Genomic DNA, 27115 nt, shown 5'->3' with positions numbered 1-27115 from the left:
CCCTATGAAACTATAACAAATAACCTATAACTTCAAAACTAAAATACACAAGTCTTTAGCCTCGTACTTAGAGATTCATCTTAGTGAATGATATTGTATCATCATAGAGCATGAGATTTAGAGAGTTTTAGAAAACATGGACACATAAATATTCTGAGAAGTGAATCGTTAGGCAATTTCTTCATCGTGTTAACATCATAGAGTGCACTTACACAAGCCTAGATGGTATAGCTTGCTCTGCACGTAGGCTATACAGTATAGGCTGTTGCCTCTGGGCTACAAGCCCATAATACAGGTTACTATTGTATTGAATACTGTAGGTGAGGTACAGTAAAAATACGGTGTAAATGAGAAAAAATGGTACCCTATATAGAGCACTTACCATGAATGGTACTTATAGGATGGAAGGTTACTTAGTGAATGAGTGGTAAGTGAATATAAAAGTCTGGAATCTTACTGTACACTACTGTAGACTTTATAAAAACTATATACTTAAGGCTACACTAAATTTATTTTTAAAATTTCTTCATTAATAACTATCTTACTGTAAATTTTGTATTGAATACATTTTTTTTTTTTTTGAGACAGAGTTTCGCTCTTGTTACCCAGTCTGGAGTGCAATGGTGCGATCTCGGCTCATCGTAACCTCCGCCTCCTGGGTCCAGGCAATTCTCCTGCCTCAGCCTCCTGAGTAGCTGGGATTACAGGCACGTGCCATCATGCCCAGCTAATTTTTTTTGTGTGTTTTTAGTAGAGATGGGGTTTCACCATGTTGACCAGGATGGTCTCGATCTCTTGATGTATATACTTTTTAATTTCTTAAAACTTTTCACTTTTTTGTAACAACAGCTTAAAACATGAAAGCATTGTACATTTGTATACAAATATTTTCTCTATATACTTATTCTATAAGCCTTTCTCCATTAAAAATTTTTTTTGTTAACTTTTAACAAAAAAGTTAACTAAGACACAAACACACAATAACTTAGGCCTACACAGGGCCAGGATCTGTATGACTGTCTTCCACCTCCATAGCTTGTCCTACTGGAAGGTCTTCAGGGGCAATAACATTTGGAGCTATCATCTCCTGTGATAACAATGCCTTCTTCTGGAATACCTCCTGAAGGATGTGTCTAAGGCAGTTTTATGTTAATTTTTAAAAATCTTAATAAGTAGGTGTATAATCTAAAATAACAATAAAAAGTATAGAATAGCAAATATATAAACCAGTAACATCCTTTATTATGTTTACTCGGTATTATGTGCTGTGCATGCTATACTTTTATACAACTGGCAGCAAAGGAGGTTTGTTTATGCCAGCATTACTACAAACACATGAATATTGTGTTGTACTAGAAAGCCATGATGGCTACGATGTCACTAGGTGATAGGAATTTTTCAGCTGCATTATAATCTTATGAAAACACTGTCGTATAGTGGTCTGTCCTTAGCTAAAATATCTTTAAATGGTAGATGACTATAAATGAGGAACTATGTTTTCATTGTTTTTCACTCTTGTAGCATCTTGAGTTTTTCTTCACAGCACGTACATCATGGCATAACCCAGTAGTTACCGTGTATTTAGTATGAGTCTCCCCGATGGCCTCGCAAGTTATATAAGATCAGGAGATATATCCAGTTTGTTCCTCATTGTAAGCAGTGCTTAGTCAGAAGCTGGCTTAGAGCAGGTGCTTATCAACTGTTTGTTTTAAGGGAAGGATGGAAATGTATTTAAAAAAATGTGTAAGTTAAGTTGAAAAGTATATGTCAAAGATTTTTATAGTATACATGGATAGCATGGTAGAAGACTATCAGGGAAGGATGTACAAGTGAAAATAATTTCAGTTGGCACATGATGACGCTGTCAACAGTTCTTTTTATTGGTGGCCCTTTTGAATACTAAAACTGAAGTTATATTTAATAGATTTTTAAACTCTAGGTATTTAAGTATGACCTTTAGAACCTTTTTTCAGGACCTTCCCAAGTTAACCATAATTATTTTGATCATAGCAGTGACTCAAGGTCAAAACATCACCATTATTTTTGACAATGAGTCAACATTGCTCTTCACCAATCCTGTTTTGAAGTGGTATACTTTAGAGCAGAATAATCTTTATTTCAGTGATGTTTCCCTTGTGTTATTTTCTGGTTTTCCACTCGTGAAAAAATTTCATAATTCAATATTTTTCTTTGTTTTATTATTGCAATTTGTATGCTAATGTATTACATTCATATAGTGCCGGACCAAAGAACTGAGGATCCATCCTTTTTTTTTTTTTTAAAGTGTGTGTGTATGATTGACTGTTGTATATATGATCATTAGTTTGTTTGAGGTATCTGGTGGTGTTGTGAAGGTCTTCTGATTCTACATTCTATGAAATTTCTATGATGCCCTTAGAAACAATGTACCTGGTTGATAGGGTAGTAGGGTAAGGAGTCTACCAGATGTGTCTGTTATGCCAAGAGATTATGCTTGAACCATCTCATACAGTGATGTTATCTGGATGTGTGGGAAGGAAGAGGAAACCATGGTGTACGTATATGTGTCTTTCACTTGTTTTTAGTAGATATCATGCCATATGTGAATCTCAAACAGCTAGCACTGGGCTTGGTACATGATTGTTGCCTGAGACCTATTTGTTGAATTGATGTGGCTGGAGCTCTCAGGGATAATCATAGTCAGCAACAAAAAGTGTTGTTATGAAGAACAAGTAAGCTAGACTACAGTTGCATCTGGAGATAGAGAAATAATCTGGGCATGGTTGTAGTAGACTATTCCTAGAAAGTTGAGTGAGAAATATATAGAATTCTGCCACTGTCTAAAGTAGTAAAAAGACAAAAGAAGCTGTACCTTTTTTTTTTTTCTAAAAAGAGATTTTTGAAAGTCACTTTTTTGAAATAAAAAGGTAAGTTAGAGGAAGAGAAACAAAGGAATCTTATCAGAATCACAGAGCAGTATCTTTAAGTGAAAAAGACGTTTAAACTCAGCTTGAGATGAGGTGTGGAAAAAATAGTCCTTTGCAAGGATGAAGTAGAATCCTAAATGTCACCAAAGGGTTGCTGTTGGAGATGATGTGAATTTCTTTTCTGACCTAAGTGAAACTGCTAGTGCATATTTATTGAGCACTACGTGTCAATACTTAACACTTGCTATCTTGCTTAATCCTTGCATAACTTCATGAGCTAAACTGCACCACGATCATTTCCATTTTTCTGATGAGAAACCTGATGTTAACCTGACCAGTGACACAGTTTGTAAATAGCAACCAGGTACCCTGACCACTGCCAAGGTGGGCGCAATGAGCTTCTGAAGGAAGAGTGTGGAAGTGTAATAGATAGACTATCGTATCCCTGCCTGACTTTTTATTCCTTCCAAAGAACACACCAAAAGCGCTTGCAGTGAGATGCAGTGGAGAAGAAAGTACCAGCATTTTTAGATGAAATACCACCAGTATAATGGTATAAACATTTAGTTTTGATTAGATAAACTAATTTTAAGTCCTTAGAATTTGGTGCTAACTTTGTGACTATTAAGAAAAAATTAGATATCTGATCGTGAAGACAGGCATATGGGATCAGATGAGTACAGAGTTGCTAAGGGAACAGGTTAAAAAAGTGAGTGGCATGCTGATGTCTACCCAGAAATTCAGTTCAACTCTAAAGCTGGATGAAAAAAAACATTTCTAGTGGAATAGCATGAAAATAACAAAATAAGCAGGCTTTTTTTTGGCTTGTTTTGTTTTTTTTTAAAAAAAACTGCATTGATTCTGAGAATATTTGTGGAAATCAGAAAGGTGATGTAGAGATTAATATAAAAAGATAAGGACTGTTTTTTAAATAGGTAAATAATTGCAGGAAATATGGGGTACATTTAAAAGTAGTGACTAGGTAAAGTACCATATTTAGATTTTATTCTTTAGGGGATAGCAAAATCCTATGCTCATAAGAAATGTGTGCCCTTTACCGATGAGAGTACATTCCTTGCATAATAACAGTAACACTTACCTAACAAGGTACCTTTGAGTAGTTCCTCCTGTCACTCGTTTCTAAATGTTGAAATATCTTATTTCATTTTACTCATGGACAACAGGCATGATGAGATTGGCAGGAGAATGCTTATTTTGCTGTCTTAATGTATTTCCTAAGGAGTTTTTCTTTTTTTAAGGAATTTGTCTTATGAACATTGAAAGGAAATATTAACATACATATTTGTAATATATGAAATGTTCAAGAATTTTTTTCTGACTATAAGAAAACTAAGTACTCATTTTACAAGATTTGGGAAATAAGGAAAAGCTGGAAAAAAATGTGCCAAAGACAGTCCTACTGATCAGAAATATATGTCATTAAAAAAAATTTTTTAAGGCAATTTAGTTGGGTTTTCCTTTTTCTTTATTTTATTTTGCTTTAAGTTCTGGGATACATGTGCAGAACATGCAGGTTTATTATATAGGTATACATGTGCCATGGTGGTTTGCTGGACCCATCAACCCATCATCTTGTTTTTAAACCCTGCATTCATTAGGTATTTGTCCTAATGCTCTCCCTCTCATTGCTGCCCCCACCCACCCTGACAGGCCCCCATGTGTGATGTTCCCTTCCCTGTATCCATGTGTTTTCATTGTTCAACTCCCACTTATGAATGAGAACATGCGGTGTTTGGTTTTCTGTTCCTGTATTAGTTTGCTGAGAATGATGGTTTCCAGCTTCATCCATGTCCCTGCAAAGGACATGGACTCATCCTTTTTTATGGCTGCGTAGTATTCCATGGTGTATATATGCCACTTTTTAAAAATCTAGACTATCATTGATGGGCATTTGGGTTGGTTCCAAGTCTTTGCTATTGTAAATAGTGCTGCAGTAAACATATGTGTGCATGTTATCATTGATGGGCATCTGGGTTGGTTCCAAGTCTTTGCTATTGTAAATAGTGCTGCAGTAAACATATGTGTGCATGTGTCTTTATAGTAGAATGATTTATAATCCTTTGGGTATATATCCAGCAATGGGATTGTTGGGTCAAATGATATTTCTGGTTCTAGATCCTTGGGGAATTGGGACATTTTCTCCCACAATGGTTGGACTGATTTACACTCCCACCAACAGTGTAAAAGTGTTCCTATTTCTCCATAGCCCTGCCAGCATCTGTTGTTTCCAGACTTTTTAATGATTGCCATTCTAAGTGGCATGAGATGGTATCTCATTGTGGTTTTGACTTGCATTTCTGTAATGACCAAAGATGAGGTTTTTTTCATATGTTTATTGGCTGCATAAATGTCTTCTTTTTTTGTTTTTTGTTTTTGAGAGAAGAGTCTTGCTCTGTTGTGCAGGCTAGAGAGCACTGGTGCAATCTCAGATCACTGCAACCTCCGCCTCCCGGGTTCAGGTTATCCACCTGCCTCAGCCTCCCTAGTGTCTGGGATTACAGGCACCTGCCACCGCTCCCAGCTTATTTTTGTATTTTTAGTAGAGACAAGCGTTTCACTATCTTGGCCAGGCTGGTTTCAAACTCCTGACCTCATGATCCACCCGCCTTGGGCTCCCAAAGTGTTGGGATTACAGGGATGAGCCACCACACCTGGCAGATGTCTTCATTTGAGAAGTGCCTGTTCATATCCTTTACCCACTTTTTGGTGGGGTTGTTTGTGTTTTTCTTGTAAATTTTTTAAAGTTCCTTGTAGATTCTGGATATTAGACCTTGGTCAGATGGGTAGATTGCAAACATTTTCTTCCATTCTGTAGGTTGCCTGTTCACTCTGATGCATGCTAATATTTTGATATGTTTTCTTCTAATTTCTTTAAAAATTTTTTCAAAACATACTGGGAACATATTACATATACAACTTTTCTTCACTCAACATGCTAGCATAATATTTTCGTGTGTTATTAAATATTCTTCAGAAACAGTTTTAGTTTTTGAATCACATAATTCAATCTGTTATTTAAATGTAAACCTTTTGATTGCTTCAAATTTCTTACTTTGACATACATGAAATTTTTTTTTTTTTTGAGTTGGAGTTTTGCCCTTTAGCCCAGGCTGGAACAAAATGGTGCAATGTCAGCTCATTGCAACCTCTGCATCCCAGGTTCAGGCAATTCTCCTGCCTCAGCCTCCCAAGTAGCTGGGATTACAGGCATGAGCTACCACACCTGGCTAATATTTGTATTTTAGTAAAGATGGAGTTTCACCACATTGGCCAGGCTGGTCTCGAACTCCTAACCTCAAGTGATCCACCCACCTCAGCCTCCTAAAATGCTGGGATTACAGGCCTGAGCCACTGCTCCGAGCCATGAAGATTTTTTGAACAACTTTTTGCTCAAGATTACTCTGGCTATAAGGGATCTTCTGTGGCTCCGTACGAATTTTAGCATTAAAAAAAAATTTCTGTGAAGAATGTCATTGGCATTTTGATAGGGATTGCTTTGAATCTATAGATTGCTTTGGGTACTATAAAATTATTTATTAAGTGTGGATCCTGAGAAATTTCTAGAAAGTTTTAATATTTAATTTTCATAAATTTTTTGAAGTTTTACATATAAGCAGAAAGATGCACCAATCATAAGGGCACAGCTCAGTGAAATTTGAAAAATAAATGAATATATGAACCTCCCAGAAACTTTTTCTCAGTCACGACTCCTACTCTTCCTCAAAGGTAACCAATAAACTACTAACACCATAGATGAATTTTGCCTGTGTTTGAATTTTGTTTAAATTGAATAGTATTGTATATACATATTTGTGTCTCTTTTGTTCAATGTTATATTTGTGAGATTCATCCATGTGTTGTGTTAAAGTAGTTTTGCCCATTTTCATGGCTTTGTAGTGTTTGATTATATGAATATGATGACATTGATTTATCAGTTCTATTGCTGGACATTTTTGCTGTTCTAATATTTGGTTATTTCAAATAATGCTTCTATGAATATACTTGTATTTAACTTTTGGTATACAAATGTAAGTATTTATGTTCATTACTCAGGAGTGGGATTACTGGGTAACAGAGCAGGCATAACTACAAATTTGCCATAGACATCAAAGTGTTCTCTAGTTACCCATTTCCTCTTGCAATAGTAATGAATGAAAGTTTCATTTGCACCGCATTCTGGTCAGTATTTGGTATATTGTATACATATTTTTAAAATTTTAGTCATTCTGTTGAATTTTTATTTTATTGTGATTCTTATTTGCATTTCCCTGATGAGTGGTGAGGGAGAACACCTGTATGTATGTTGTATTTTGTTTTGTATTGTTTTGACTGTTTGGATATGTTTGTGAAGTTTTGTTCAAATCCTTTGCCTATCTTTCAGCTGGGTTGTTTATCTTTTTCTTATAAATTTGTTGGCATTTAAATATATCTATTCAAAGGATGGGTTCTTTGTCAGTATGTGATTGCAAATGTCTTCTGTTTTTTGGCTTCTGTTCTCATAATTTTGCCTTTTGGTGAACTTACCAATCTTTATAGCCAGTGCTTTTGACGTCCTGTTGGTGTATTAAAAATATATTTGATTTGGGCCGGGCACGGTGGCTCACGCCTATAATTCCAGCACTTTGGGAGGCTGAGGCGGGTGGATCACAAGGTCAAGAGATCGAGACCAACCTGGTCAACAAGGTGGAACCCCGTCTGTACTAAAAATACAAAAATTAGCTGGGCATGGTGGTGTGCGCCTGTAGTCCCAGCTACTCGGGAGGCTAAGGCAGGAGAAATGCTTGACCCCAAGAAGGCGGAGGTTGTGGTGAGCCAAGATTGTGCCATTGCACTCCAGTCTGGGTAACAACAGCGAAACTCCGTCTCAAAAAAAAAAAAAAAAAAAAAAAAAAATATATATATATATATATATATATTTGATTTGGAAATTTAATAAACATTAAGAAACTTAAACTTGAGCTAACTAGAGGCTGCTATTCTGTTGTTATGAGGGCTCTTGAATTTTTTGTTCATGCCTATTCCAAGGGTGACGTCTTTCAAATGTTGTTTCCCCCCACCTTTCCATGAACCCAGAACACCAGCTTCCAGTCCACTGAGACTCTGCCCTGCTCAGCTTCCCAGCCTTTCAGCTGCTTCTTTTTTTTGTTTGTTTTTTGTTTTTTTGAGACAGAGTTTCACTCTTGTTGCCCAGGCTGGAGTGCAATGGAGGCCACAACCTCTGCCTCCTGGGTTCAAGCAATTCTCCTGCCTCAGCCTCCCTAGTAGCTGGGACTACAGGCATGTGCCACCATGTCCAGTTAATTTTTGTATTTTTAGTAGAAACAAGATTTCACCATATTGACCAGGATGGTCTTGATTTCTTGACCTCGTGATCCACCCGCCTCGGCCTCCCAAAGTGCTGGGATCATAGATGTGAGTCAGCTGCCTCTTTTACCAGACTTTAAAGCTTTTCAGCAGCTTTTAATCCTTTCAGCTGCCGCTTTGCAGGCTCTTGGTTTCTCAGCTGCCTTGAGAAAACCTCTGAGCTAGCATTTCAGAATTAGCTCATGCCTTCAGGTGAAAAATAACACAAATTGCAGAGCACCTCACTTTTCTATACTTTTCTTCTCTCTGATAGTCTTTCAGGTTCTCCCTGCTTTGGTGATTCTTAGATACCTTCAAAGAGGTTTAAAAATATTGTCCAGCTTTTTTGGTTGTTTTTGGTGGGAGTGTTGGTCTGCTACAGGCTTGACTTTATGTGCTAGAAGCGGAAGTCTCTAGGAATGTTTTATTTTTTTTGTTTTTTATTTTTTTGAGAGATGGAATCTCACTCCGTATTCCAGGCTGGAGTACAGTGGCGCCATCTTGGCTCACTGCAACCTCCACCTCCCTGGTCCTGGTTCAAGCAATTCTCCGACCTCAGCCTCCCAAGTAGCTGGGATTACAGGCACAAGCCACCATGCCCAGCTAATTTTTGTATTTTTTATACAAAATTAAATTTTGTATAAAAATTTATTTTTTTCACAAAAAATTTCAAAAAAATTGTATTTTTTATACAAAATTAAATTTTGTATAAAAAACAAAAATTAGCTGGGCATGGTGTTGTGTTCTTATAAGAACACACACATATAAAACAACAGGAGGAAAATTTTGGAAGTGATGAATATGTTTCATGTTGGCCAGTCTGATCTTCAACTCCTGACATCGTGATCCACCCTCCTCGGCCTCCCAAAGTGCTGGGATTACAGGCGTGAGCCATTGCGCCCGGCCTCTAGGAATGTTTTCAAGGCTGATGAAATAGCTTCCTGTTAATATAAGCTTACATTCCCATTGGTGGAGTATCAACTTGCTGGAATTATTTTCATCTTATTTAAACCTTTGAAAATCTAGGCAAAACATTAACATTGCATTACATTTGAATTCTCATTTTTAGTTGAGTAAGACTGAACACTGTTTCAAACAATGGGGTTTTTTTGCATCTTCTATTTATGATTTACTTACTAATATACATTATTATTCATTGATTTTTAAGAATTTTTAATGTGTAATGTTGCCTGTATTAACAAATAAGAATCCATACATTAGAAGATATTATATTAATAGACCAGAATAATTAGCTTTATCATTAATCGTCATACTGTTTCAATATTTTTGAAGGCAAGGGTTGTGTCCCCTTTTCTTTTGTATTCTTTCTTGGTATCTGGTATGTGGTACAGGTCATATTAACCATGAAGTGGATTGCATTTAAAACATATTGTAGAGATAGGAGCAGGAAATCCTTTGGATGTGTTTTCTTATGTCATGCTATGTTCAGTGATTTATCTCTATGGGAAGTTTGTCTAGTTATTGATTAATATATTTCATTTATGTGCATCACGTCAAGTCTAAGTTCATGAGGCATCTCAATTTTTAGCTTGATATAGAAAAAAGTATACACATTTAACATCTACATTCTGAAGGGTTTGTACATATGCATACACCTATGATACCTTCACCGTAACCAAGGTACTAAACATATTCATCACTTCCAAAATTTTCCTCATGTTTTGTGTGTGTTCTTCTAAGAACACAACATCAGATCTGTCCTTTTAACGTATATTAAAGTACACAATACTCTATTGTTAATACAAGTGCTATGTTGTACAGCAGATTATTAGAACTTATTTATCCTGAATAACAAACTTTATAACTATTAAAGAACACTTCCCCATTTCTCTCCCTCCCCAGTCTCTGGCAACTACCATTCTGTTCTCTGCTTCTATGAGTTTGACTATTTTAGATAACGCCTATAAGTAGATTCCAATTTTGAGTTGTTATCTTCTTTCTTACATCCATGCAAATCACTAACTTAAGGTCAAATTCTCCTTTTGGATATATCAGAAAGTACCTGTTTTATAAATCTCCACAAATTTAAATGGGGAATTATATGTCTTGGCTTCCTCACATGAAATTAAATTAATCTCGCTCCTGGAATCATATAAATGCTGAGTGTCAACCTTACCAGTTGCATTTTGAAGGAGCTGTAGCCTATGACCACTTTAAGCTGATTTCAGAGTTCTAAAGCATGCACATAAAAATTTAGAAAATCTAAAACATTCTTCATTCCCATAGTTTATCCAACTCTTGTTTGGACTGAATTTCAAGAAATCATCCAAACAGTTTAATTTTTAGTCAGCAGTATGAAAATTGTGTCTGAGAATAAGGGATAATGGAATTTTCCTTATCCACATTTTGGCTCTATTAATTGTGAAAGTATGATATAGCTCACAGAAATGTCCTTGTTTTAGTCACTGCCCTACATTTTTTTTTTTTTTTGGTCATTTTGTAAAACACATTATCTGCTCTCATGCTGCCTCAGGCCCTCAGGGAATAGCGTTCTGAAGAAAACTTGAAGCCTTTGGGGAAGGCTGGTCTAAAAATAAAACCGTCAAGATGTTAGACCAGGGATGAGGGACAGCATTTTTAACATTACAAACTGCTATATTAAGTGGAATAAAAGTCCCATTCTCTTTCATTGGTGATATGAGAACCAGCAAAACATTTGGAAAGAGCAGAAACTTTGGAGCTGGGCACCCTGGGTTTTAATTGCAGCCCTCCCACCAGCTGTGTGATTGGCAGCACATTGCCCTCTGTGCCTTGGTTTAATTTTCTTGCAAATGGGCAACATAACTTCTGTCTTTGGCTGGTTTGTCAGGATTAGCAAGAGTATATGTTAAGGTCTGGTACATGGTGGGCATTTAGGAATTGGTAGCTATAATTGCACATCTTAATTTTCTTTTCTTTTTCTGGAATAAGACTTTTATTCTGCTGCTAATATCATGATGACTCACAGACGAGAGGCAGTTGACCTGAGTTCTAATCCTCGCTTTACTGTTTACCAGCTATGTGGCCTTGGGCAAGTTATGTAGATTCCCTGTGGCTCAGCTTCCTCATCTATAATTTACATTTCCTCCTTTGCTTGAAAACTTACTAAGGTTTTATACGTATATAATATTTATGTATTAGACATAAAGTTGGAGATTGAACAAGTCTATGGGTTACTTTCTGAGTACCTTTGAATGTCATTTACAAAAATTTTTTTTCTTTTGCTTTGAAGTAACAAATAATACTTGAATTGTTTTCTTTTTTGTTGCATTTTTATAGTAATTTTTTAATATCTTACATTTCAAATAGTACCACTCTTTACATAAGGTTTTGTATCCCAGTTTAGTATCTGGTAGTCTTATGCAGATGTTCATATGAGGCCATCTTTATGGCTCATGCTTATGTTAATAGATCATAGTTGTTCCTCAGATACAGAGAATATATAATTGTAGTCGTTGCGCAGAGATAAAGATCAAACAATAGAAGATATCTCAAAAGTAAAACAGACTTGTAGAGGAGACTCAAGAATATGTAGGGGACCTCAACACCCCATTCTCAGCATTATATCATCTAGGCGGAAAGTAAACAAAGAAATCTTGGATTGGCACGACCAGACATTTTCAGACTATTTCATCCAACAGCTACAGAACACACATTCTTCTCATCAGCACATGGAACATTTTTCTAGGATAAACCATATGTTGGGATGCAAAAGAAATCTCAACAGAATCAAAACTATATCAAGTATCTTTGCAGATGACAATAGAAGTAGAAATCAGTAACAGGAGGAACTTTGGAAATTTTACAAATATATGGAAATTAAACATGCTCTTGAATGACCACTGGGTCAGTATTGAGTTTTCTCTAAAAACAAAGGGTAGAACTACCATACAATTTAGTAATTTCAGTACTGGGTATGTATTCAAAGGAAGAGGAATTTGTATATCCAAGGATACCTGTGGTTGCATGTTTATCATAGCAGTATTCACAATAGCAAAGATATGGAATCAACCTAAATGTCCATCAACAGACAAAGGGATAAAGAACATGTATATGTACACAATGAAGTGCTAATTTAGCCATAAAAAATGAAAGCATGATATTTGCAGCAATATGGATGGAACTGGAGGTCACTATGCTAAGTTAAATAAGCCAGGAACAGAAAGACAAATACCACATGTCTTATTCAGGTGGGAGCTAAATAAGTTATGTCATGGAGGTAGAGAATAGAATGATAGATACCAGAAGCTAGGAAAATATCATAAGAGGAAGGGGGGATGAAGAAAGATTTGTTAATGGATACAAACATACAGTTAGATAGAAGATATAAGTTCTAATGTTCAGTAGCAGAGTAAACTATAGTTAGCAGGGTGACTATAGTTAGCAGCAATGTTCTTTATATTTCAAACTAGCTAGAAGAGAGAACTTGAAGTGTTGCCAACACATAGAAATGTTAAATACTCTAGATGATGGATACTCCAGATACCCTGACTTGATTATTATACAGTCTATACATGTAACAAATGCTCACATGTACCCCATGAATAGGTAAAATATTATCCATCAGTGAAATGTAAAAAAATTAAAAAGAAACAGAAATAGGAGACAAAGGGAATATGAACAAAACCTATCACCCATAGGACTTATCACTTCTTTTGTTTTTTGCATTTCTCGAAGGGTTCTGGAAGGTTAATCTATTAGCCACTTAAAAGTAAATTTTAAAATTTTCAATTAATTTGCACTTATATTAAATACTGACCTCTCCTGCCACTTTTGTTTCAGTTTTAATTGTCATCAGAAGTCACTTAGCATATTCTCTGAAACAGAGCCTTTGCTGACATTTCGTTTAATTTCTTTTTAGCATTTATGGGGAAAAAGTAACAGGAAGGCAAATAAATCCTTGTGCTTAATAATCTAATTTTTAAAATGCCCATGGAAGAACTAAATGTTCCTTTGAACATTAGTAAGGAAATTCATCTCTTTTGTGGTGAATTCTGGTTGGAATTAGAAATATATTAGGAATGGAGCAGCATTATAAATATAGAACACTACTTATGGTTTATATTTAAATGTATACACATCATTTTTTCCCTTTAGCTTTATTGGATATAGGTTTTAAGTTAGATATACCTTCCAAATAAGTATAATTTTGATGCCATGATAATGTGCTCTGTATAAAAAATAACATTAAATAAGCTCTTCCTTACCCTGTCCCACTCTGTGATTATTGTTTATTCTTTTTTGAGTTGTTTGCTCAAAGCTTCCTTTGACTCTGCTTACAGATAAACTAGAGAATAATCGAATTCAACAACAAAAAAAGGTAGACATTGTTACAGTGATCTAAATTTATTTATGGACTATTCTTTTAATTACAAAGTAGGTTGCCCAGTGAAAGTGATTGCCTATTTTTTTTTTTTATTGAAATAAAGTTGAAAATTGCATTGCTTCTGAAGTGAAATGGTTGATTCTTTATTTCTGGTTCCACCTTTTTTGTAACAGAACTCAGGAGCATACTTCCATCCTGGTGTGTCCTTCGACTACCATTCTGCTTGTTTTAATTGGAATCTCTGGATATGTAGCAAGGACCTAATATAGGAAGGAATGTACATTTACATGTGAAACATTTTTTTCTTTCCTCTCTTAGTTTGCAGTTTTCTTTCTTTCTTAGATGAGAGGAAAGATAGTGATGAAGAGAGGACTAAGGGAAATTCTTCTTGGCTAAGAGTGTGCCAAAAAGCAGAAGGACAATTATGTGACATCTTTTCTCTTCAAGTGCAGCCACTCTTTCAGAATGAGAGAGAGATGCTCCATAATGCCAAGACAAGAGCTCTCCTTTCTCTTAGGCATTCTTCTTTCTTTTAGACTTTCATTTTGTTCAAGACAAAAGCAGATGCTCTGAGTAAGCCAGTATTTCAAAGTCCTACCTGTTTTATTCTGCTGTCAGTAATGAGTTGGCTGGAACACATGGGTTATTCCCTTAGTCCTCTCCTAGGCTTTACCAGCAGCCAATTTCTGTTTGTCCATTATGGAGTAGAAGAGTTTTAGAGCAGCAGTTTTTTCAAAGTGGTGCCACTTGATTCTTCCCATCATCCTGGGATCAGTGGAATTAAGGCCAACCTTTAGAGCATATGCAGTGAGCACAGCATTTTAGAGGATTGGACTGGGACTGGGGCTGGTGGGAAGTATCTGTCCTGAGAAGCTTGAGCCAGGTCCTGCAGAAGCTGTAGACTATGTAGTCAGCATGTAACGGACAGCATGACATTCTGTGGAATAGAAGTACAACCAAGGTCCCTCTGGATTAGATTTTGATAGTGTGCTAGAGACTTGACAGATCCCTGAGGTAGGATAATAGGGTAAGCAAATGCTTCAAGTAGTCTTTGCTAACACATATAGAGAAAACCAGAATTTGACAGATCAATAGCCATGTACCAGATGCCAGCAAATACATTGATTTACTCCATCAGTAAAACCACATCTGGTACAGTATCTGCACCTTTCAAAATCCATCTGTTTTCTACAAAGCCAAAGAGGCAACTTGAATAGAGATATGGCAGAAATGATCACCTTCATCTTCCAAGTCCTTGATGGTAACTCTAATCTTTGCAATCTCTGCAGGAATGAAATGTTTCTTTTGATTTACTATATTCATAGGTAGAAATAGATAGTTCTACGGGTTTGCAGTCAACCTTTCCTACCATTATAGCCCTTCCTCCATGGATTAGAGAAGCAGTGAGGGAATCTGCTGAGTTTGTCTGTTCTAACTCTGCATTTCAAAACTGGTAGAATAACCATGGCATGAGTTCTGGGATGAGTGGGAGTTGGAACTGAGCCCAAACTTCATTAATCATGTAATTTCCCTAAATTCCTGCTCTGAATAGAATTGGAATAGAATCCATACCATAGAATATGATACTGACGTTGTTTGGATGTTTGTCTCCTCCAAATTTCACGTGGAAATGTAATCCCCAAAATTGGAGAGGTTTGGGCCTGATGAGAGGTATTTGAGTCATGGGGTGGATCCCTCATGTGAATGGCTTGATGCTGTCCTCCCAATAGTGAGTGAGTTTTTGCTCTTGAGTTACACAAGATCTGGTTTTTTAAAAGGGTGTGGTACCAACCCCTCGCACTCTTTTGTTCCTGCTCTCACCCTTCACCTTCCACCATGATTTTAAGCTTCCAGAAACCTCATCAGGAGCAGATGCTGGCAGCATGCTTCTCACATAGCCTGCAGAATTGTGAGCCAAAATAAACCTCTGTTCCTTACAAATTACACAGCCTCTTCTTTGAGAAAAACATGTATGTGTGTATGTATGTATATTTATATGTATATTTAAATGCCAACAAATTTATAAGAAAAAGATAAACAACTCATCTGAAAGGTTAGCAAAGGACTTGAACAAAAAAACTTCACAAAAATATTCAAAGAGCCAAAACAAAACAACAAAAAAATGGAGAATAAATACATAAGTGAATTATTAATTTTAGGATTTCTAAAAGTTAAGAAAGGAAAATATTCTGTTGGCTTATCAGTAAATATACTATTTATATAACTACATTAATACAAACACTACTGTAATTCAAAAGTTTCAAATAAAGATTTCGATAGTACAAAGGGAAGAGAAGTAAGTTGGGAAATGCTGTGACAGCTAACTCTACATTTATACTTACAGGAAATCAGGAGTTAATATCTATAATTGATAAACCAAAAAGTAGTTTCTTCTATTTAGATGTATAAAGAATAAATATATGAAAAAAACCTTTAAAATAATGAAGAATGAGTACCTCTAAAAACAGGAATGAGGTAGTGAAGGTTGGGACAGGGTTTGATGATCACCTTAAAACTTATCTAATTATTTTTAAAATTATGTGCATATTTCATGAATATTAAAATAAGTAAACAAAAAAATTGATCCTACAAAACATAATGCAAATTAATTTAATTATCGAATATTTATTGGACTATGTGCAGAGCATAGTGGTTGTAGGGAACAGTGGGATTAATAAAATCAATGGCTGCCTTCTAGGAGAATATAGCCTTTTCAGAGAATAAAACAAGTATTTAAAACACTCCAAGAACCACCTGAGCTTGAGAGGTTGAGGCTGCAGTGAGCTGTGATTGTGCCACCGCACTCCAGCCGCCTGGGCAACAGAGTGAGATCCTGTCTCAAAAAAATAAAATAAAGCACTCCACAGGCAGGTAAAACTAAGGAAAGAGGACCAAGAGAATACTATAACCTCCACTTTCCATAATGTTTACAAAAATGTTTTTGTTTAATCTTTTTATTAAACTATTTCTTAGAGAAATTGATCGTTTATATTTAATAGGCACTGAAAAGTTGATTAGAATCTCTGTGTTCGTGGGCTGGTTTGACAGTGGTGGGCTTCCATATACAAGGTGACTAGAAACCTTAGATGTTAGTATTTAGACATTTTTTTCTCTGTGGCTGTTTAGTTACAGCTCTTCAGTCTTCTGCATGGGCAACATGTGCCTGGCTTCTGGCAGTCTGAGAGCAGGATGGCGAAAGGAGCTAGGTTCTCAAATTAAATATGCATTCACACAGTCCCCCTTTTTTCAGCCTTGCACTGATATTTTTGAGTGTAGTGCTTGTCAGGTTCAGTTGATCCACAGAGTTGGGCTACTGAAATGAAGGTACGTGCCTTCACATGGTTGTTCAGAGAAGAAGAGAACTAGGTGTGGAGTGGGGTTCCAGTGGTTCTGATTTTCAGCCAGTTTTCCAGTTTTCAGTTCTACCTATACTTTCTGTGGTAACTGGCATCCAGAGATTCTCTAGGGATCTACAGGAATGTTTCAGTTTCTTCAAAGCCCATTTCCTTGAAAGTATTGCGAATAAATTGTTCTGTTCTGTTTTCTTAAGTCAGTTACCACAACACCATTTGCTTTTTTGCCCTTAAAACATTAAAAAAATCTTTATCTACTAATGTGCTTTTTCATTTATAACTCTTGTTCTTTAGGTTTATATAGTTTGTTAAAAAAAAAAAATCCCTTTACTGTCATTTCAGTATGATTTGGGGGATGTGGACTGTGGCAGTCTGCATTTTTAACCAGAAATGTAGAAACCATTTATTTGCTCACCATTTTCTGTTTAGTACCTGGCACAGAGTAGGTTCTTAAATATTTGATGAAATATTGAATGAATTGTTAGAAGTTTTTATAGTTGTGGGAGGCTTTGATGGTAGAAAGATAATTATGACTATGCAGACATAACAAGTTAAAAGGCATCTTTTCAATTATGGTTTTACTTTAGCTTCATTCCATTTTTTTTTTTGTTCCTCAACATGGTCAAGGAAATGAAATATTTTAAACTGTGTCATAGTGCAGGATGGGTGTATGTTTGTTTACTTGATCAAACACAATTTTGACTGTCACATTAGGCTTAAGATACACATTTGCCTATTTATAATTTTTCTCTAGAGGTAGACTTGTATTGAGGTTAATTTATAATTAAGCACAGTCTTTATTCTTAATTATATCTACATTCTGTAGAGGCTGATGGTGATTATGGTGTAATCTTCCGACCACCACTTCTCTCTTCCCCTTGGCCCCTTTGTGGTTAATAAGATGCCACACTAAGCTGCTGCAAATTGAATATGTAAGGAAATATTCAGATAAAGTCTAGTAAGGGCAAATAAATTAAACTGTAAAATTGAAAGTTAGTAAAGTTGATATTTTGAATGAATAGATAAGGATTCTTCTTTTTAAAAAGGCAGCCCTGGACAAAAAAGATGGGATTATAGAGATATAGGTATGGTAGGGAGTCCCTGATTTGGCTACATTGCTGGATCTTGGGTCTTACAAATGTGATATCCCTACCCATCATCGTAAATGAATGAATGAATGAAATTTTGACAATGACCCTTAAAACCAATGACTAATTCTAAGTCAAAATAATGAGTAAATCACAATTTTGTTTTAAACTTCTGTGCATTTATTTTATTTTTCCCCAGTCTTTTTAAAGAGCTTATTAAAAGAATCTAGGCAGAAATCCAGAGACCTCTTTTTTTTTTTGAGGCGGAGTTTCACTCTTGTTACCCAGGCTGGAGTGCTATGGCGCGATCTCGGCTCACCGCACCCTCCGCCTCTTGGGTTCAGGCAATTCTCCTGCCTCAGCCTCCTGAGTAGCTGGGATTACAGGCACACACCGCCGTGCCCAGCTAATTTTTTGTATTTTTGGTAGAGACGGGGTTTCACCATGTTAATCAGGATGGTCTCGATTACTTGACCCCGTGATCTACCCGCCTCAGCCTCCCAAAGTGCTGGGATTACAGGCTTGAGCCACCGTGCCCGAGGTTACCTCTCCAGTAGAGACCTACAGAAGGAAAAACCCATACCACAAAATGTGTGAGTAAAACAGCAAATTAAGAAAGTCCCTTACAGAAAACTCTAGAGTTGCAGATATATGAGTAAGAGATTGGAGGTTAGGACAAGAGAAAGGTGATAAGAAACTTTTTGGAGCAAGCTAACTAAATATGTTTCTAAGTTTTCTCGAATAGATTCTTCATGCCCAAACATTTTTCTAGTCATTTCTCCTTTAACATCTTCATCTTTGTTATTTGGTTGACATATTCTGATCAAGTTTCTAACACAAAATAAGATTGGTTTTTTAGGGAGAAGAAAATAGAGAAGTTAGATGTGTACATATCAGAAAAGAAAGGATGAAAGTCGGTGGACTTGGGAGAGAAGAAAGTCTATGAGACGCAAAGAGTGCTTTAGAAACATAGAACTTTTGAAAATATGACCAAGAGTCATTACTTATAATTTTTCTTCTCCACTTGAGTAACTTCTGCAGTATGATTGATTGGTGGTGGAGCTTCTAGGAAGAAACTAAAAATGAATGATTTTTTAATTCAAAAACTAAAAATGAAAAAATAGGTGAATTAATAGATAAATAAATAAGTAGAAAGCAAGCCAAGAAAATGTTTCAGACCTTCATTGATACGTCCCAGTGCTGTCTACGTGTGTGGGGAACATCGGACAGTGGTGTGAATATTGTAACTGACTCACATTTTGGATGATGGTTGTTCATTATTGACATTGAATTTTCTTTCTCATAGCTTCTATGTTAACATATTTTTAAAGGGTCAAAAAGAGCAAAACTGATCCTTCATGATGAAAGGCATCCCTGAAGTTAAATGTTATTTACAAATATCATTTCTCATTTACTTTTTATGTTTTGGTTTTGTTTTCAGGCAAAAGGACTCTTGTGGAAGATGGAACTCATTGTCCATTTTCCAGAATGTATTTCCAAGCCCATTAATGGACCCTGATACTGCTGTTCTCTGTTGAAATGCTTGAAGAGCACCTGCATCTCTGCTAGCATCTTCCATCCTACTGAAACCATGGTCTTCTCAGCAGTGTTGACTGCGTTCCATACCGGGACATCTAACACAACATTTGTAATCTATGAAAACACCTACATGAATATTACACTTCCTCCACCATTCCAGCATCCTGACATCAGTCCGCTGCTTAGATACAGTTTTGAAACTGTGGCTCCCACTGGTTTGAGTTCCTTGACAGTGAATAGTACAGCTGTGCCCACAACACCAGCAGAATTTAAGAGCCTAAACTTGCCTCTTCAGATCACCCTTTCTGCTATAATGATTTTCATTCTGTTTGTGTCTTTTCTTGGGAACTTTGTTGTTTGCCTCATGGTTTACCAAAAAGCTGCCATGAGATCTGCAATTAACATCCTCCTTGCCAGCCTGGCTTTTGCAGACATGCTGCTTGCAGTGCTTAACATGCCTTTTGCCCTGGTAACTATTCTTACTACCCGATGGATTTTTGGGAAATTCTTCTGTAGGGTATCTGCTATGTTTTTCTGGTTATTTGTGATAGAAGGAGTAGCCATCCTGCTCATTATTAGCATAGATAGATTCCTTATTATAGTCCAGAGGCAGGATAAGCTAAACCCTTATAGAGCTAAGGTTCTGATTGCAGTTTCTTGGGCAACTTCCTTTTGTGTAGCTTTTCCTTTAGCTGTAGGAAACCCTGACCTGCAGATACCTTCCCGAGCTCCCCAGTGTGTGTTTGGATACACAACCAATCCAGGCTACCAGGCTTATGTGATTTTGATTTCTCTCATTTCTTTCTTCATACCCTTCCTGGTAATACTGTATTCATTTATGGGCATACTCAACACCCTTCGGCACAATGCCTTGAGAATCCATAGCTACCCTGAAGGTATATGCCTCAGCCAGGCCAGCAAACTGGGTCTTATGAGTCTACAGAGACCTTTCCAGATGAGCATTGACATGGGCTTTAAAACACGTGCCTTCACCACTATTTTAATTCTCTTTGCCGTCTTCATTGTCTGCTGGGCCCCGTTCACCACTTACAGCCTTGTGGCAACATTCAGTGAGCACTTTTACTATCAGCACAACTTTTTTGAGATTAGCACCTGGCTACTGTGGCTCTGCTACCTCAAGTCTGCATTGAATCCACTGATCTACTACTGGAGGATTAAGAAATTCCATGATGCTTGCCTGGACATGATGCCTAAGTCCTTCAAGTTTTTGCCTCAGCTCCCTGGTCACACAAGGCGACGGATACGTCCCAGTGCTGTCTACGTGTGTGGGGAACATCGGACAGTGGTGTGAATATTGTAACTGACTCACATTTTGGATGATGGTTGTTCATTATTGACATTGAATTTTCTTTCTCATAGCTTCTCCACTTATACTTTATTTTTTTATAGGGTTTGTATATATATGTGTGTGAGCAGTATAAAGAAAGAATGGTATTATTGTTGTTACCAAGAATAAACAATAGGAAAGTGACTACAAATATTACCTCCAGGGTTCAATAGAAATCTTCAATTTAGGGTGAGGAGTTGGTTCTTTGGTTTTGGAGTTTTTCCTTGATTGATTTTGTTTTCATATTAAGAATCAGGATTGTACTTTATTGAGCCTGCAGTTACATTGAATTGTAGGCATTTTGTATGCTGCTAAGGTATGCTTAGTTGACTTTATCAATACTTTTTTATTCTGGAAGACACTGCTGCATTTTGCCATCACATTGGAGCCAAACATCTCAATCAATATATATATTTAGTTTTATTTTAAAAACTAACCCAAGAAGGTTAGTGACATTTGAAAGATCATTACTATTTGCTTTGGTGCACTTTAAGAGACAATGTACAAATTAATTCAGTCTTATTTTTCAGAATTGTTTCTATATATGTCCTTTAGGAAATGTGCATTGACATTTATGGGAAGATAGTTTAATAAATGTTTTATCTGCATGTACATTTGTAAGAGAAAGAATGTAAAATGTAGAAAGTTTTCTAAGCACAATAGCAACTCTTCAGAGCAACGGAGAAATTGAGGAGACAACATCCTTGCAAATTTAAAAGGGGAATGTAGTGAGGGGGATGGTGGGTGCTGGTGCAGGCTATGGTGATTCCTTTTACTCAAGGTTTTTTGTGGAGGATATGAAGGGGTTGACATTTATGAACACCTACTATGTGTCAGGAACTGTGCATCATTTTATCCTCACAGGTTGTGAGGTAGGTATTATTATTTTTTTACATATGAAGAAAGCAGGTCTCAGAGGAATTAAAATCCTGCCCAAGGTTAGTGGTAGAGCTGGGATCCAAAAATCTGTCAGAATCCTAAGGCTGCACTGTTCCACTGTGCCACGCAGACACTTTATTCAGTTTAGATGTCTCATAGTAGAGGGAATTCTATGCATCCTTTAATTTTTAGGCTAAAATATTCTTTTTAAAAATCAGCCTTTATTTTCTTATTACCAGAAGACATATGGAAGCATACAGAAACACTGGAAAATAGAAAAAAAAAATAAAATCACTTACAACCACTTTTTTTGTTGTTTTTTGGAGACAGAGTCTCACTCTGCCACCAAGGCTGGAATGCAGTGATGTGGTCATGGCTCACTGCAGCCTCAACCTTCCAGGCTCAGGCGATCCTTCCGTCTTAGCCTCCTGAATAGCTGTGACCACTCACACAGGTGTGTGCCACCACACCCAGCTGCTTTTTGCTTTTTCTTTTGTAGAGACAAGGTTTTGCCATATTGCCCAGGCTGGTCTCAGACTCCTAAGCTCAAATGATCTGCCTGCCTTGGCCACCAAAAGTGTTGGTATTAAAGGCGTGAGCCACCATACCGGGCCTACAACCACTTTTTAACTTTTTTTTTTTATTTGCAAAACAAGTGACTGGCAATTATTGAAAAATTAAAGATAGCTATGTGTAGGTCTTGCCTCTGAGGGTTTAGAGGTTTCCAGTTACCCACCTGTGTTAGTTTTAAGTGTTCTGGGCAGAATAGCATTGTTGCCCCAATGCTTGCCCTAGCAGAGCTGGAGTTTGTGAACATGCTCAGATGTTTGTTTCCTGCAAAGAAGGGAAAAGGAATCCTGGTCTGAGCCTAGAACAAGTTTTAATAGGGCATGTCTGGCATTTCAAATTATTTTTCTCTTGCTGACAGTCTGCCCCCAGGGTGCATCTAGGGCCTTGGTCAGCTTCTCTGTTACCAGTGGCTCACTTTATAAAACAGCCTACAGGGATAAGGGCTGAAAGTATAGCCACTTGGGTACATCATTAACTAATTAGGTAAGTTAACTGTGGATTTATAGTATCTTTTGAGGATGTTAGTGCTTTGTGAGCCAGTGGGAAAAATAAGCTGCTATTTCTTCATTTGTAAAACCAGAGAATTGGATGAGATGAATCGCTAATGTCCTGTCAAATGTGCTTTCCTCCATACTAGGGTATAGATACTTGAAGAGCCTAGATGACTTCAGCATCACCCTTTGGTCTCCTTCTTTACATTTTACTTCATTAGCTATTTCTAATATTAAATGTTGTGGCACTGTATCAGGATTTAGGGCATTGAAAGATTGATGACATCACAAAAGACCTGGGAAACCCTGCTCTTAAGGAAATTGTACCGGTTTTGGAACTCATTGTCCCGCTAAACAGCTCCTTGGGGACTCAAGCATATTATTCAACATGTTGTTTTGGGATCATCTTCAAATGATAGTCACCTACCTCTTTAATTTCTAATTTTTATTCACAGGCAAAGTTGTTTTTGTCCATAGGGAATTTATAGGATGTAAGTACCATAGTAGATACTAGTAGCATGTTGAAGTGTATTATGCTTTCCATTTTCAATATAAACTCGATTTCAAGCAGATATTGATAAGGACATTTTTGATTAGACTTTCTCTGAGGAAAGTCAGCATGATCTGTATTCATCTTACATATTGGTAGGTCATGAAGACTCCTTTGTGGCTGGAGTTGAAACTTTGTTTTCTTTGAGCTTTGTTTTCTTCCTGTTTTATGGGCAGTCTCTAGGTGCTTTCATGCTGCTTAATAGGCAGTGCTTCATTTGGTGAGAGCTCTGGAGTGCCTGCTGAGATGCTCCCTGTTTGTGAACAAAGATTATGAAGGGGTCTTTGTGAGAATTCAGCAACAACACTGAACAGCAGTTCTTTTTACACTGGATAATCTTGATCTGATGAGAGTTTACAAACCATTTTGAACATTTTTTATTATGTATACATTTTGAAAGCTTTAAAAATAAGCACTATGGAGCACCTTAGAGAAACGTAGGTGCAAAATCATATGTTGCCTATTACCCCATATTTTCTTGAGGTGGGAAAAGATACCACTACTAATTCTCACTGCTGACAGGCATAATCAGAAATGGTTTTCAGTTTGCCTGTTTTTCCATCTGGATAGTAGGAAGCATGAAAAGAGTTAATGAAATATTTGTGGTCAAAAGAAAGATGCAAGAGAAATTTCAAATAGTATGGAGTAATGTTATTTAAACTTTAATACATGTTTAAGCATCCCCAAGAGAGCTTGTTAACAGTCCAGATTTTTGGGCCCCCAGAGGGTCTGTGGTTGAGTCCAGGAATGTGCATTTTTGATTTTTGAGCCCTCTGCCTGACTCTGGCTCAGGTGGTCCCTGGGAAACGCTTCAGGAAACATCCCTATAGAAACTATATCAATTTAAATATCATCTGTTTTATCCCACAATGTTTGTTTTGCGTTGCAAGCCATTATCTCCTAGGCATGGGTAATCCACATTGAGAGGAAAATCCACACATCACTGTGCCTAATTTGTGCCACCTGTTTGTGTTGGATCTTGCCAGTGTTAACTTTATTTTCTCTCAACTGACAAAATTCTGATAAAGTGTATAGCTTCATAGTAGAGCAAAAAGAGTGATTCAATTGAAAGGCATGACTTTCAGGAGTCTAATTATGCTAATATTTTATTTTCTTCTAGAGAGGTATCTTTATTATACGTAATTCCCTGAAGAAATGTAAAGATTTATCTAATTCCTATTGCTCTGCCAGTTGTGTTCAATGGAAGCATTGAAGTAAAATAAAAAAAAAAACTTTTTAATCTGTGTATTTCTGTTGCCCATAAAGATACTTAATTTTTTCTTGATCTTTGTTTTTGTTTATGTGAAAATACTTACATATATATCATTTCTGTATATATCACAGAAAAGTTTTCACTTGCTTGACATTTTATTCTACAATAACTTTTAGTTTAAAGAATGGCTACATTCAGATTTATTTTCACAACTATAGTCCTGCTAAACTGCCTTCATTGAAAACTGTTATTATAATAAATAAAAAATATCAAAGCACAAGTTTGTTATTGGAGGTAAGTTATGATAAATTTCTTACTTATCTATTGGTACTAGACCTTTGTAATGAAAATTAATTTATTTTACAATAGTAACTGACCTGTATGGGAAAAAGAAAACCACCTTGAATTATGGGTTCTAGTATTTAAATATCAAAAAATATGGTTCTTTGTGCAACCAAGAAACGAGCTCCTGATAAGAAAATAAATAAATGTTTGACATTTCTAAAGTGGAGTTTTTTTTTTTTTTTAAAGGACTACTGCATCTCATTTAGAAAAGCTTGTCATGGATAATGAAAAGCTGAATGTAGCTTCAAATTCTGCTGCCTTTGGGTTCTTATTTTCAAATTAGCTCTCAAGGCCTGTGTGCATATAACTGTAGTCTAGTTTGAGAAGTTCTCAGAGTAGTTCAAGATGAAATGGTACAAAAACTAGTAGTATAGGGCCAGGCATGATGGCTCATGCTGGTATTCTTACCACTTTGGGAGGCTGAGGTGAGTGGATCATGAGGTCACGAGTCCAAGACCAGCTTGGCCAACATAGGGAAACCCCGTCTCCACTAAAAATACAAACAATTAGCCAGGTGTGGTGGTGGGCGCCTGTAATCCCAGCTGCTTGGGAGGCTGAGGCAGGAGAATCTCTTGAAAGTGGGAGGTAGAGGTTGCAGTGAGCTGAGATCGAGGCATTGCACTCCAGCCTGGTTGACAGAGTAAGACTCCAACTCAAAAACAAACAAACAAAAAAACTGGTAGTAAAGTCAACACCTGTTAGTAGAGTTATAAAGCTGTTAAACAGTTTTAAGAAATTATGTCTAGGGAAGTGATGAAAATTTTCTGCTGAGTTATTTAAAATTAGATTGTCAGTTTGGCAAAGCAGTGATAATGTCCGCTTCTATTTTGATGAAATGATTTCATACTGCATTTCCACTTCTAAAATCAGAGACCTTTCTCTACTTACAAATCCATAGGAAACAGTATTTGTATATGAGTTTCAATTTTGTGCCAGTTAAACATGAAGTTTTAAGTAACAAAAGATTGATTTACAAAAGCAGATTGTTATTGAATCTACATTCAACAGTTTCCTTCTGACACAAAAAGGTAAGAAAGATACAGCAAAATAGATAATAAAGCAACATGTTGAATTAAAACCATATTCACATCTGCTGTGAGAATAATGAACCCTACTCCGTCCATCCATAATAAAGAGAACCTTTATAGAGCCATTTCTACCTTCACATCAAGGTGCAGTCAGTTAGATTTAATATAAAAAAGAAAAACAAAACAGTTGCTTGGCTGTATCAGTCAAGATTTAACTGGAGAAGCAGAACTAGTAGAAGAGATTAAGATTTATTGCAGAGAATTAGCTTACATGATTGTAGGGCTGGCTAGGCACGTCCGAAATATGAAAGACAGGCTTCCAGGAAGGGAAGACTGGAACTCTTAGGCACAGACTGAAGGTGCTGTCCACAGATGGAGTTTCTTAGGGAAACCTCAGCTCTACTCTTTGGGCCTTTAAACTGCTTGAATCAGTTCATCCAGATTATCTAGGTTAATCTCCTTTAGTTAATGTGGACTCATTATAGACTTTTAATCACGTCTACAAAGTATCTTAACAGCAACACCTAGATTAGTATTTGATGGAATAATGGAACAATAGCCTAGCAAAATTAACTCATCAGAAGACCATCACAATGGCGATCTTCAAATTTAAACTACTGTATGAAATAAAATCCTATGATGCTGGAGGTGGTGGTCCAAAAATACAGTCACATAAATATGTGTTGCTCAAGTGGGAGTTTAATAATAAAATGACAAAGTTAAACTTGTTGCAGAGGTTGAGATACACATTCTAACTACATTTAATGTGCATAATCACAGGACACCATTTTTTTGCTCTGATTTTCACTTGATTTTGAAACTTCCTTAAAATGGAGTAATAATCAAATTAGAAAGTAACTAATGTCCTTTCTGTATAAGCTCTCATTCTCTGTGATACTTATTAAAGGCAATACTTTTATTTTAAGGAATTTGAAAACATTTGTAGTTATAACAATATTCTAAGTGTGAAAGTATAATAATAGTACTAATAATGGATGCCCTATTTTGGCCACTAATTGTGGTCAAAATACACTTTCAATCTATTTTAATGCACAATATTTCCCCTTTTCTAGCTGAGGTACCTGTTCCCAAGAAGTTAAGTACATTTTTCAGGA

General features: G+C 36.4%; 1 protein-coding gene across 2 annotated transcripts in view; it reads left to right on the top strand.

Moving 5' to 3' along the window:
* Window positions 1-25133, top strand: part of GPR63 (G protein-coupled receptor 63) — a 95382-nt gene extending 70249 nt beyond the window's left edge. For both annotated transcript variants that reach the window (XM_078369823.1, XM_002746838.6), the window contains one exon: window positions 19479-25133. In XM_078369823.1, coding sequence (XP_078225949.1) covers window positions 19629-20888 — 1260 coding nt within the window. In that variant the 5' untranslated portion in view covers window positions 19479-19628 and the 3' untranslated portion in view covers window positions 20889-25133. The remainder of the gene's footprint in view (window positions 1-19478) is intronic.
* The last annotated feature ends 1982 nt before the right edge of the window (window positions 25134-27115 follow it).

Source organism: Callithrix jacchus, chromosome 4 (genome assembly GCF_049354715.1).
Source record: "Callithrix jacchus isolate 240 chromosome 4, calJac240_pri, whole genome shotgun sequence".
Classification (NCBI taxonomy): Eukaryota; Metazoa; Chordata; class Mammalia; order Primates; family Cebidae; genus Callithrix; species Callithrix jacchus.
The sequence above is the reverse complement of the archived record's forward strand: the minus strand, read 5'-3'. Positions and strand labels throughout refer to the sequence as shown.